The sequence below is a fragment of the Oryzias latipes genome, chromosome 7, assembly GCF_053564925.1.
Source record: "Oryzias latipes strain Hd-rR chromosome 7, Olatipes_Hd-rR_3.1".
NCBI classification, from domain to species: Eukaryota; Metazoa; Chordata; class Actinopteri; order Beloniformes; family Adrianichthyidae; genus Oryzias; species Oryzias latipes.
Window position 1 is genome coordinate 26020001 of NC_136243.1, and position 12610 is coordinate 26032610.

Here is a 12610-nt window from a genome sequence, read left to right on the forward strand (position 1 = left end):
CTTTTAAAAAAATATTCTGCAGTGATAAGTAGTCATTTCTGTTTTTCCAAGCTTGATATAGATTTTTTTATTTTGTTTTTCAGCAGTGCTTGTTTTTCAACTCAAGTTTTGCTGTGACATTAAAGACCCACTCTGATCATCTTTTCAGCTATATTAAGTGTTCCCAGTGGTCTTTTAATTATGATTATCCCAGTTTTATTAAAAGTCTAACGTGTCATTTTCTAGAACATAGTTTCTGCAGAGTGGCAGTTTTTTATTAGAAATTTGTCTCTGAATTGTAGGCGGGACCTTTGGCATGGAGCAAACATTGCATGGAGCAAAGTTGCTCTCTCTGTTTACATGCTCGACTGCTAGCTTACAGCCCCTCACACCCACTAACATAACCGGTACCCCAAATATGGCGTGCAGTATTGAAGTTATGCAGTTTTGAGCCAGATGCCAGCCCAGGCTAAGAAAACAAATACGTACATGGATCTAGTCGCCCACAAATGGATGCATCAGAAGGGAGCAGAGACCCAACCGACTTGTTTTACGTCAAAAACACGCTCTTTTTCAAATGGCATTTTTTTTCATGTGCTCCTAAAATACAATGATTTGAATAAAGAAATACTCATAAATTCAATTTTAAGCCTAATTTTCTTTATATACTGTACGTCTTCCATCATCATAAAAATAACACAAGAATCTGTTAAAAACACCAGAAACATGATTTTCATGGGAGAGGGCCTTTAAGTGACAGCATAAAGACCTTGAAATATTAGAGCAAGCTGAACTGTGGCATGTTCTTCCTACCATGACAAAGGTGGATAAAGGTGGAAAGATTTCATGTAATCCATGGACACCAGTGAGGTTCACAAATCATTGATGAAAAAAGGTTCAGCGCACTGTCTAGTGGGTCTAGATGACCCAACTCCCAATGTTAAAGTGCCTAGGATAGCACAAGGGTTAACCACACTTCACATGGATGATACAGGAAAGTTAAGCGCACACTGGCTTACTGTTTAAAACACAAGAATGCTTTGTCAGATTAGGGTAGTAACCATACTATCACCAATACTCAACTGGTATTTTTTTAATGTTTGTATAAAACGTAGCAAAAAAGTTATTTAAAATCAGATGTTATGGACGTATATATTTCATGTATTTATGACAGAAGCTGCTCTTTTGTATGAACAACTTGATTAGTCTATCCAGCTCGCCCTCCTAAACGGAAAAGCAGAATGCTTTTGGCTTAAGGAACGATTAAAACCTTCTTAGTTTTAAAGGAAAAACTTAATGACACAGCATCTATTCCTCTTTAAACAGCATTGTGGTTTCACCGTTATGCAGGAGTTCAGAAAACCACCCTGCTGCTGGAAGGTGACAAGGTGTGTGGTCTTTAAAGAAACATTCTCCCAAACACATCCATATAGGCGGGCTCCATTCTTTGAGAAAACCCTTTCCGTGGGCTGGAGGCTCCTTCTTGTGCACAGTGATGCGAAGTATCCATAAAATATACACATTTGGAACAAATTCAGAATAAAATTAGGGTAATTTGTAAGTAAAAGCAAAAAGAATGGTGAAAAAAATGAGAAGCAAAGGGAAGCAAGCTGGAGGTCCCTCTTCTTCCCTCTCTGGCTCTCAGCAGTTCACCTTTCCATCGACCTCTCATCATTGATTATCTGGGGCCCATTAGGGCCCATTGTTAAAAACAAATCATTAGGGCCGCTCAATGGGCTTAGAGCCTGGCGCTCCATTTGTCTGGCCTTAAATGGCACTAAACTCACCAAGTATCTGCAAGGCAAATAAGGAAGGGATGGAGACAAGAAAGGAGAAGGGGGAGGAAGTGGAAAACATGGAGGCTCAAACGGGTACGAGAGAAAAGAGAGGGAAAGAGATGGCGAGGTGAGGGAGGAAGAGAGAGAGAGATGAACCAAAATAAAGAGCGCGGATGGAGATAGATGGAGGGAGAGAGAGTAAGCGTGGAGGGAGCCTCATCCATTTTAATGAGCTTCCTGTGTAAATGTGTTCCTGCGGAGAGGCAGCCGAAGGCAGCCGCGCGGCGCTTCTAATCCCCCCACGCTTCAGTCATTAAGGGCAGCCCTGTCACACACACATGCACACGCACGCACACACAAACACTTCCTGTTGTGGGACGGGGCCGCTGTCGCCATCCTGACAGGTCGCCACACAGCAGTGAATTCCCCGGGAGCCTGTGGCCTCACTGCAAGCAGAAACAGGCAGAACCCGCTGGTTCTGGTTCTGTGAAATTAATACTTCACCTGGTGTTTGTGTGTCTATTTTTTTATTTGCTTTTGTGCATAATTTCTTGAATAAAGTCCTACTCTGATCATCTTTTGATCTATTGTAAAAGCATTCCCGGTGGTCTTTTAATTAGGCCATTTTTAGCCAAAATGTAAAAACCTGTGTTGTTTTGTAGGACATAGTTTCTACAGAGCGGCAGTAGTTAATCATAAATACACTTCTGAGGTCTGGGCATGACTGGTGGCGCAGAGTAAGCCTGCCTTGACTTTCCATCATCCCTTTGTATACACTTACAGCCCCTCACAACCCCCATCTAACATAACTGCTTCAGCAAAAATGGTGAGAAGTATTGCTATCCAGCAGTTTTGAGCCAGATCCCAGCTCGGGTGAGGAAAATGAGGTCCTATGCATTGATGGAATAACAGAACCGGACCGAGCAAGTGTGACGTCACCTATAGAAAGTTACTTGCTTATGGTTACCACGAAATGAAGTGAATTTAGTCCAGATTTTTTCATGATACAGTCGTTGTCATGTTGGCTCCAGAAATCGTCAGTAAGTAATTGGTCCGAATCTGCATCTCTATGGCAACCACTCTCTCCAGTCAGGAGTTAGCATGTTAGAAGACCACACCTCTTCCACTAACAGTGAGCTCGGAGAATCTGTCAGGCAAATGTCAACGTGAGACTGCATACTATTATTGAGGCTTCTGATTGGTCAGTTTATATCTGAATAACTTGGACTACAATACAAATGTGAAAAAATAAAGTTAGCAGAGAGGTAGCAGAGCAAGAATTGTTGTTTTGACAAATATAATACCCGAGTAATAGCTGTTTATTTCTCTATAGAAATCAATGGGATTTTGGCATTTTGGGACCACCGGTAACTTCCTATTTAGAAAGCCAGGGGGGAGAGAACACTCAGTCAAGTTTTCTTATAAAGTCAATGGATCTGTCACATGTACAAGCTTTTTGCAACTGCATTATTTCATCTGCTCCGGATTCACAACGATTCCAATATAAAAAGATACTTAGAAATGCCATTTTAAGCTTAATTTTTTCAAAATAAGTGCTTCATCATGAGAAAAATGCTACAAGAACATGTTAAAAACACCAAAAACCGGATTTTCATTTGAGTGGGTCTTTAAGCGGTTTGTAGTTTTCCATCAAAGTGTACTGCAGTCCAAATAACAGCAGAACAAAGTGAAAACATCCACACACACACACACAGAGACACAAACCTGTCCACACATACACATACGGAAAAACGACTGTCTGCCACTCCTCCCTGAAAATTACCTCCTGCAAAAAGAGGAGAGAAGGAGAGACGGGAAAAGAGGGGAGTGTCAGGCGCACGCTCTTTCTCTCCTCTCCCTCTCTTACGTGATTAGGCCTAATTATGGTGGCGCAGACGCCTGGCAGCCCCAGTCATGCAGCTTTAATTGACCGTTATTCATCTGCGGGCTAAAGCGAGGCGGCGCAAGGAGAGGGAAGAAAGGACTATCAAGAAAAAAGAAAAAAAAATAGCGTGGGGGGTTATTTTGGCATGCGGGAGCCATGGTGGGGGTGGATAGTATTTTTGCGGACGCCGTAACGTAGTCTGGTGGAGCTGCGCGTCGCAAAGCTAATTGGTAGCCCTGAGGGATTAGGCCAGGTGATTACACACTGGGCGGTGTAATTACATAAGCAGCAGCTCGCAGGGCCCCGGCTAGTGGCTCGGGGGTCACGCGCCGAAGCCCTCACCCCAAGATTAATTGGAGCTGCCAGCGGAGTGCGAGGCACCGCCGAAGAGAGCGGTTATACGATTAACATTAACATTTCAGCGGCGGAGGAAGTCAATGTGTGCGCGCACATACACACAATCACAGACAGCCCCTCTGTGACAGAGGGGTGAGACATACAGGCGCTGGCTTATTTGAACACGGTAGCAAAACAGTATTTAAAGCCGTGTTCTTTTCAGGGTTGGTTAGTATGGCAAGCCTGAAGGGTCGTAAATTTATGACACTTTTGGCTTGCCATAGGTTTGGACTTTTGTTATCCTCAAACTTGTGCCTTTTGTGAGGCTGCTATGGACAGCAGGCAGATATATTCTCCTCCCAACTAAATCTTGAAATCTGCAGGTGGCCAAGTTGTATTTACCTCCCCCTGATGAAAGCATACTTCCTGACCTTCAAAGCATTCTAAGGGTGTGCAGGAAGCAAAGAGAAATAAGAGAAGGAATTGTGGTTAAAAAAAAAAAAGCAGAGAGAGATTAAAAAATGGCCTTAAATGCTTAAAGGTAAAAACATTTGAGTAATACTCCTTTTCTGAGGTCACAGAAAAGTATGAAGGTGTGTGTAAAACAGGAAAAAAAAAAAGGGTTGGAGAAAGGTGAGAGGGACCCCCCCCCCTCAGGAGGACAAAAGATGAAGCCAATAATGGAAGGGCTTTTTGAGACAGAGGTTGCAGGATACTCCATCTTTTCAGAGCAGCCAAGAGTGAGAGGTGCACAAAATGAAGAGAGGAGGGATGCGTGTTAATTAGAAGGTCCTTCAGCCCATGGCGGCGGTCAAGATGCAGGGGCCGCCCCAGCTGTCTGAGCATGACACACAGGCATTGTGCTTTCAGCCCTCATTATGTGTGCGGGCCTGGAACTGTGTGTGTGAGGCAGCAGGGGGAGGAAAGGCTGCAATCCAGGGTACAGCAATGGCCGGCGGCACTTGCAGCAGTGTGACAATACTGATGAGGCGCTCAGGCGACATGGGGGCCTCTGGAGCGTCGCAGATAAAAATACACTGTATACATTAGTGTGGCAGCAAACAGACACAAACTGTTGAGATGTGCAGAAAACGGAAAGCTCGACGTAGAGGAGAAAACTGTTCCTTTTATGTCAGCTTTCATTTAATAAATAACATCCAAGTTGAAATGAAGGCCTTTCTCATATTTATGTCCTCAGAGAACTATCACATCCCCCAGCCCTCCTGTCACCACCAACTGCTCCACACATCGCCTTAGGACCTCACCTGCGGCCTCCGTTCCTGGCCATGCCTTCTGCGCTTTGCCAGGCCCCTGGTAAGTCTTTACAAATTCTGGAAGATTAATGAGAAATACTGCTTTGACGGCATAAGGAAAATAAATAGTCCCTGTGTAAAAGTTACATATTTAAAGTTCCACTCCAATCGTCTTTTGATCTATTCTAAAAGCACTTCCAGTGGTCTTTTAATTTTTATCCCGTTTTACCCAAAATAAAAAAAACATGTCTTTTTTTAGGACAAGACATGTCTAGAAATCCACCTTTAACCCTTGTGCTATCTTAGATGACCCCACCCTTACATTGACGTGTTATTTCTACCATGACAAAGGTGGATAAAGGTGGAAAGATTTCATGTAATCCATGGACACCAGTGAAGATCACAAATCATTGAAGAAAAAAGGTTCAACGCACTGTGTAGTGGGTCTAGATGACCCAACTCCCAACGTTAAAGTGCCTAGGATAGCACAAGGGTTACGTTGTGGGCGGGACTGTAAGTAAGCCCGCCCGCCCCCTTCCCATCATCTATCTCTTTACATGCTCTCCCGCTAGCTTGCAGCTCCTCACACCCCCTACCTAACATTAGTGGTGCAACAAAAATAGGGAGCAATATTGGAGCTATCCAGCCGTAAAGGTTTAAACCAGATGCCAGCTCAAGCGAGGAAAACAAAGATATACATGGATCTATTTATCTACAAGCAAATTAATCAGAATGGAGCAGAGAAGGCACCTTAGGGCCTGGAATGTAACTTTTACGCCACACTTACATGCTTTTTTTCAACAGCATTTTCTCAGCCTGTCTGATTTACAAGGATTTGAATAAAAAATACTCAGAAATGCCATTTTCAGATTAATCTTCTTTATACTTGTCCTCCATCATGAGAAAAATGGAACAAGAACTTTTTAGAAACATCACAAACCATTTTTTCATTGCAGTAGGTGTCTAACTGAAAATTAAAAAAAAGTAGCATGAGCCAATATTTCTTTGGGAAATTGTTGATTTAAATGGACATAATTACTATTTGAATACATTTTTGTTAATTGGTGTTTTTTTCTTTTTTAATAACAGGTTATGGTTTCCTCCAACCGGCACAAGCGGAGATCTTTGCTCGGCAACAGGAGCTTTTGAGGAAACAGAATCTGGCAAGGTGCGCAGTGCTTTGAAATAAAGGTCCTACTCACAGCACACCATTCAATCCATGCCAGGCGATGTTTGACCCCAAAGTACAGTTCGTTTGGTTTCTGTGATTGTTTATATTACATTCTTGAAATGGAGTATTTTGAGTGCGGCTTGGGAAGCTGGGTAAAGATTGTGCTATGTGTAAATAAAGTTGCATGAACACAGGCTAACACATTTGACCAAAGCTCTCCCATAAAACAATACGTTTTCATTTCTGTGACAAATTGAAGTGTCCTTTGTAAATATTTAACCAGTTTAAGTGAAGTCCTTTTGTGTTTTAATGCCTCAGACTTGAGATGTCTGCTGAGCTGCTGAGACAGAAGGAGTTGGAGAGTCTCCACCAGAGGCAGCAGCAGCAGCGTCTGCTGGGCTCCGACCATTTAGGAGCCCTACCTCCTGGACTTCCTCCCGACAACCCAGCCTTACGGAGTCTCCACGACATCCCAGAAGGACATCCTCTTCGCGAGGAGTTGGTCCGCCGTTCAAATGCGATGCTGGTGCTTCGGCACGGAGCTGCCACGCCCCTTTTGACCCTCAGCCAGCAGCAGCAGCAACAACAACAATTGGCGTCCTCCACACCCAAAGAAACTCAGAGCGATAGAGATATGCAGAGCTCCTCTGCAGGGCACGACAGTGAATCCAGAAAGGCGGCCCGCAGAGACTCACAGACGAACCTCTGCGCTGGAGATCACAGAGGGCGGGAGAGCAGAGAAAGAGATAAAGAAACAGAGGATATGAACGATTCTGACAGCGAAACAGACATGTGCGAGGAGAGGCGAGAGGCCCATGGTGCCAATCCCTGCTTGCCCAGCAAACCAAGAGACAGGGAGAGAAACAGAGGCAAAGAGACTGCCAACAAGATAGCATGCAGCAGTGCCAAGGAGACTGGAGAGAGCTCAGACAGGCTGAGCGCTTCTTGCAGCTCAGCAGGTAGAGAATCTCCCAGCCGCCACATTTTTGCCTCCGGACTGGGCAAGGCAGATCTAAAGTACCACCTGCCTCCAGGGTTCATGCCACCGCTTCATGCTCTGCATGCCCAGACTCTGCCCTTTGGATTCCCGTATGCCAGTCCCTACTTTCACACAGGTGAGACACTCACAACGCACACACAGGCGCAGTGCTCAGAGCTGACATGTGAAATCCATTAGTGTCACTCGGCGTGTGCCTGTCTCTTCAGTACGGACACCTCATCTTATCAGGGGCCCTGTTTCTGACCCCTGTGTGACCCACATGCATTTCCCAAGGAGCACAAACATAGGAGAAAAATGTGTGTTGTAGTTTATGCACAGACGTTGCACACACCAGTTTAAGGGTGGACAACACAATCGCAAAAAGAGGATTATCTCATTATAAAAGCAGAAGAAAAATATCCATCAGAGGTGGCGTAACCCTTGTGCTATCCTAGGCACTTTACCATTGGGAGTTGGGTCATCTAGACCCACTAGACAGTGCGCTGAATCTTTTTCTTCAATGATTTGTGATCTTCACTGGTGTCCATGGATGACTTGTAATCTTTCCACCTTTATCCACCTTTGTCATGGTAGGGAGAACACGTCAATGTAAGGGTGGGGTCATCTAAGATAGCACAAGGGTTAAAGTTCCACTCTTATCATATTTTGATCTACTTTAAAAGCATTCCCAATGGTCTTTTAACCATGATTATGCAGTTTTTAGTCAACATCCAAAAGCCTGTGTCGTTTGCTAGGACATAGCTGCATCACAGCGGCAGTAGTTCATTAGAAATTCACCTCCGAGTTGTGGGTGGGACCTTAGATGTGACCCCTCCCGTCACCCATAACTGAGAGCTGTGTAGCCCTTGTGCTATCCTACTTTTTTTTTTTTTCTTTTTTTTTTTTTTTTAACTTGTCCTGTCCAACAGCTAGGCAGACAGATGAGAGCTGAGGGCCTCTTGGGTTGGACATATTTTACTTTAACAAGAGGGGTTATTAATCTTCAGACAAACCAAAGGTATGTCTGAATAAACCCCTTTTGTAATTGAGGCCAAACTTTATTAATTTCAAACATGTCTGAAAATCTTTGGTGTTGGACCGGACGGAAAAGGAAAGAGGGGAAGAAGAAAGAGGGACGTTAGAGAGAGGGGGGGTAGGGGGTGATAATAGGAGGGGAAGGGGGATAAGACCATGTGCTATCCTAGGCACTTTAACATTGGGAGTTGGGTCATCTAGACCCCACTAGACAGTGTGCTAAACCTTTTTTCTTCAATGATTTGTGATCTTCACTGGTGTCCATGGATTACATGAAATCCTCTCCACCTTTATCCCCCTTTGCCATGGTAGGGAGAACATGTCAATGTAAGGGTGGGGTCATAGGATAGCGCAAGGGTTAAACACTCCCACGAGCCCCTCACACCTCCAACCTAACATTACCGGTGCAACAAAAATGGTGACCAGTATTGGAGCTATCTGGCCGTGCAGTGTTTTTGCATCAAATATTAAGATGCTCCTTCTGTGACATAAAGACCTTGTTTTTACATGATCACTATTTATAGATTGTCCATGAAGCTGCAAAAAATCTAAAAATGTGCTGTAGTTTTGCATCCAGTCCACTCGTCATTTAAGCCTCTGCTGCTTTTTCAGGCTCTTTGGGGGGTCTTTTCATGGATGGTGAAGACTCAGCCACAGCCAACCCCGCAGAGGATATCAGCAAGTGGAGTGTGGAGGATGTGTGTGGGTTCATAAGCAGCCTGGCTGGATGTGCTGAATATGCACAGGTATGTGTAGACGGAGATCTGGGAGAGAGAAGGTGATGGAGGCCAGGGGCAGGCTGACTACAAACCACAGAAGATGAGTGACAGATATCATTCAGATGACATTCAGTTTAGGAAGCTGTTTCTTTGTTTCTTTTTGGTATGGAAAGCTCTTTTGCAGTTTTAAGAAAGATCTTTGGGTTTTGAGTGAATGAGAGTGAAGCGGAGTACATGCAGTTCATGTGAAAGCATCTTTATTCATTTGTTTACTGTTCCGAAACACCAGGCTGCAGAAAAACGTGCATTCTGGTCACAAATATTAAAGTTAAAAAGCGTATTTATAAATAGGAATGTTCCACTATTCTTTTGAAAGGATGGAGGTTTTGAAAAATCATCATGGAGATTATGTGAAGTCAATGTTTATATGCAATTCAAAACCTGAAAAAGAAAAAAAATATATAGATAAATCTATTATCTTAATTTATTATGAGGATCTGGAGAGAGATTTTTTAAAACATTTTTCTTGAGGTGACCCATTACCTCCATTATTCAAGACATGGAACTACAACAACGGCCTGACCGTATTGACACGTGTATGAATGTTCAAAGTTGGTAAGGAGGCCCCTGTTTAGAGTTTGTGTGTGTAGGTGAGAGTGTGGCTGAAGCGGCTGTGTCTCCGCCAGGTGTTTCGGGATCAGGCCATTGATGGAGAGACACTGCCGCTGCTCACTGAGGAGCACCTGCTCAACACAATGGGACTAAAGCTGGGCCCTGCACTCAAGATCCGCTCACAGGTACACACACCACAGACCTGAGTGTGTGTGTGTTTTTGTGGGATGGAGAGGAGCTGTGAATGTCTGAGTGAACTTCTGGCAGTAGGTGTAGCAAGGGACTAGACTAGCATAGCTGATTGCCCCCAAAGTAGCCTGCCCCACAGACTGCAGCCTCGTCTCTTCTTCTCTCTCTGAAGTACAGATGCACATGTCTGATGCACAGAGCATCCTTTAAATCCTCTGTTCTTCCCGTCAGGTGGCCCGTCGCGTTGGGAGGCTTTTCTACATGGCAGGATTCCCGTTTGCATTCCCGCTTCCTCCTCCTGCTACGCTGCGGCCCCCAGACAGAGATCGGGAGCCCGTGACCGCATCATCCGACACCCCCGTGCCCCTCCCTCTGTCCCTGCCACACCGACCCACATCCTCTAGCAGCAGCTCATCCCCGTACAGTGGCCCCACGCCAGGGTGCTCCTCCCCCAAGGAAGAAAATGGCACTGGTTCAGCAGTGGTGGGAAGACTCGAAGCCAAAACTCCCTCGTAGGGAAGGTCTGGGAGAGGAGGACCTCTGACTAACCCGGGAATGGAGGAGTAATGTAATTCAGACTGACTTCCCAGGTCCCGTGTGCCCCTCCTTCCTTTGCTCAAAACCTTCAACCTATAAACTCATGGGAAAATCTTAAGACTGCAATGAGGGATTATAGGACAGTCTCTGCAGTGGTTGGAGCTGAACAGAATCCAAAGAAACTAGACTGGAAGGGAGAAACTTGAAGTGACAAAGGAACAGAGATGGAGGGAGCAGGAGGAAAATGAGACAGCTGGTCACAGACAGCCTGCCAAAAGAAACGAGCAGAGCCCAGCCACAAATGGACATTCTTGTAAGTCAGACAGACGCCTTGCGGAAACCCTTCCTTCCTTCCTTCCTGGGCAGGAGGAAGTTCTCCATAGTTGATCTGCGACTGCAGCTCACTGCAGAGCCCGGGAATGAAAAAAGCCTCACATCTCACCCCTTTCTTTTCCACTCCCTCCTCCTCTTTGGTGTTTCTGAAGGCCAAACACCAGCGTGGCACTATCTTTATGGAGGCCGGAGTTAAAACTACATGCTGAGCAGCACTAGATCTGACCAGCTCCCTCTTATATCGCTGCAACTATGCATTCCACTGTCCTGATACCAAAGATGACCGGATGGGTGGAATTGGAACCATGTTTTACAATGTTTTTGCATTACGGATCTGTTCTCAGAGGAAGCCTGCTCCAACAGGGGCCAATCTGGGCCCTTTGGACTCTTTTTGACATGAGACATGTACGGTAGCTCTTTCATTTTCTGCTACAGAAAAAGTTTAAAAGTATTAGAAAAAGTACTTACAGGTTATGCGGCTTGCCATTGTACATTTGTATTGACTACTGTGGGAGGTAGGAAAAACATGCAAAATTGTACAGATTTGCGCTTAAGATGAAAATATTCTGATGGTTACATATGTGGTACTTTCACCTTTTGTTAAATGTTGTTGCACGAATAAGGGTTTTCTCACTGAAAATGTGACTTGCTGAACTTTGGTGGTACTTTTGTTCATATTTTTTTAAAGTGTAATTAAAAAAAAGACCTAGTCTCAAACGCTACTCCAGCATATAAATATGACAAAATATTTATAGGACTTTTAATGTAGTAAAGCAGATAATGTATTGAATTTAGCCCTTAAGACGGATTCCAAAGATACTTTTTTTCCTCTTGGTTGCAGGGATAAGAAGAGGCACAAAGCTCTTAATGCAAATGTTTTGAATTTAAGCAATTACAAAAAGGTCCCTAGATTCCTCTTCAAATGTTTTGTCTTTATCCTATTTTTCTATTCACCACACAGGTGAAATAAATCCTAAAGAAACTCAGCCTCTCTATGCTTTTTGTGCTTTCATCCGAGCCGTTTTTTTTCTTCTCAGGTGTTTGTGGTGAAACTGTGCAGAGGGAGGGTGAAGGGATGTGGTCTCCTTGTGTGCGTCTTAGGAAGAGGAGGCGACCCATGGGGCACAGTTCAGGTCAACACAGCTGGTGGAGTGTAAGGTTCAGCTGCAGGGCAGGGCCTTCCTGCCCGTGGGGGCGAACCTGACCCTCCTTATGTACACACTCCGAATCAGAAGGAGCCCTCGCTCGCGTTGCCCTCTTCCTTCAAAGCGCTACGCTCTGCAAGCTCTGCTGGGACTTCCCTTTGCTTTAGGCGAGCTTCTGCAGCTGAAAACTCTGAAAAGCTTCAACAGAAATGTGACACGGCAAAAGCCTTTCTTTGATTTGTGGCATTTAAAAGTAGAAACCAGTATTTGGATTTATGTTGTGCATGCATGTACAGCTTTCTCACGCATGCTCAAAAAGGTGGAGAATAGTTAAGAATTTAAAAGACTAGTCCGTACAGGGGTGGGGTTTTGGCATAGAAAAAGACAAGGCTATGTTGCTGCCCTGCCACCTAGGCAGACTGCTGGCAAAACATCAGACACCACCCTGCCAGCCTGGCAGAGCGCTGCCACCTCAGGGCTCAACACCCGCCTCTGAACTCCTCGCTCGGCCTGCATCACAATGGTCCATCCTCACAAAGCCTCAGGGTGCCTATAGGTGCGCACATGTACTCAGAACACCCATTTCCTGTTTCAGCTTCCCTCGCACTATTACGATTAACCACTACCTCAAAAAATATATATACAAATGTGACACAATC

General features: G+C 44.7%; 1 protein-coding gene across 6 annotated transcripts in view; it reads left to right on the forward strand.

Moving 5' to 3' along the window:
- samd11 (sterile alpha motif domain containing 11) overlaps positions 1-11792 on the forward strand; it is a 53128-nt gene extending 41336 nt beyond the window's left edge. For 3 of the 6 annotated variants that reach the window (XM_011476982.3, XM_011476983.3, XM_078950727.1), the window contains exons 8-13: positions 5177-5292; positions 6321-6399; positions 6721-7517; positions 9029-9162; positions 9822-9932; positions 10168-11792. In XM_011476982.3, the coding sequence (XP_011475284.1) occupies positions 5177-5292; positions 6321-6399; positions 6721-7517; positions 9029-9162; positions 9822-9932; positions 10168-10452 (1522 nt within the window). In that variant the 3' untranslated portion in view covers positions 10453-11792. Of the gene's footprint in view, positions 1-5176; positions 5293-6320; positions 6400-6720; positions 7518-9028; positions 9163-9821; positions 10137-10167 lie in introns of those variants that run through there. The other 3 variants (XM_011476984.4, XM_078950725.1, XM_078950726.1) reach the window with 2 other exon arrangements.
- Positions 11793-12610: the final 818 nt, after the last annotated feature.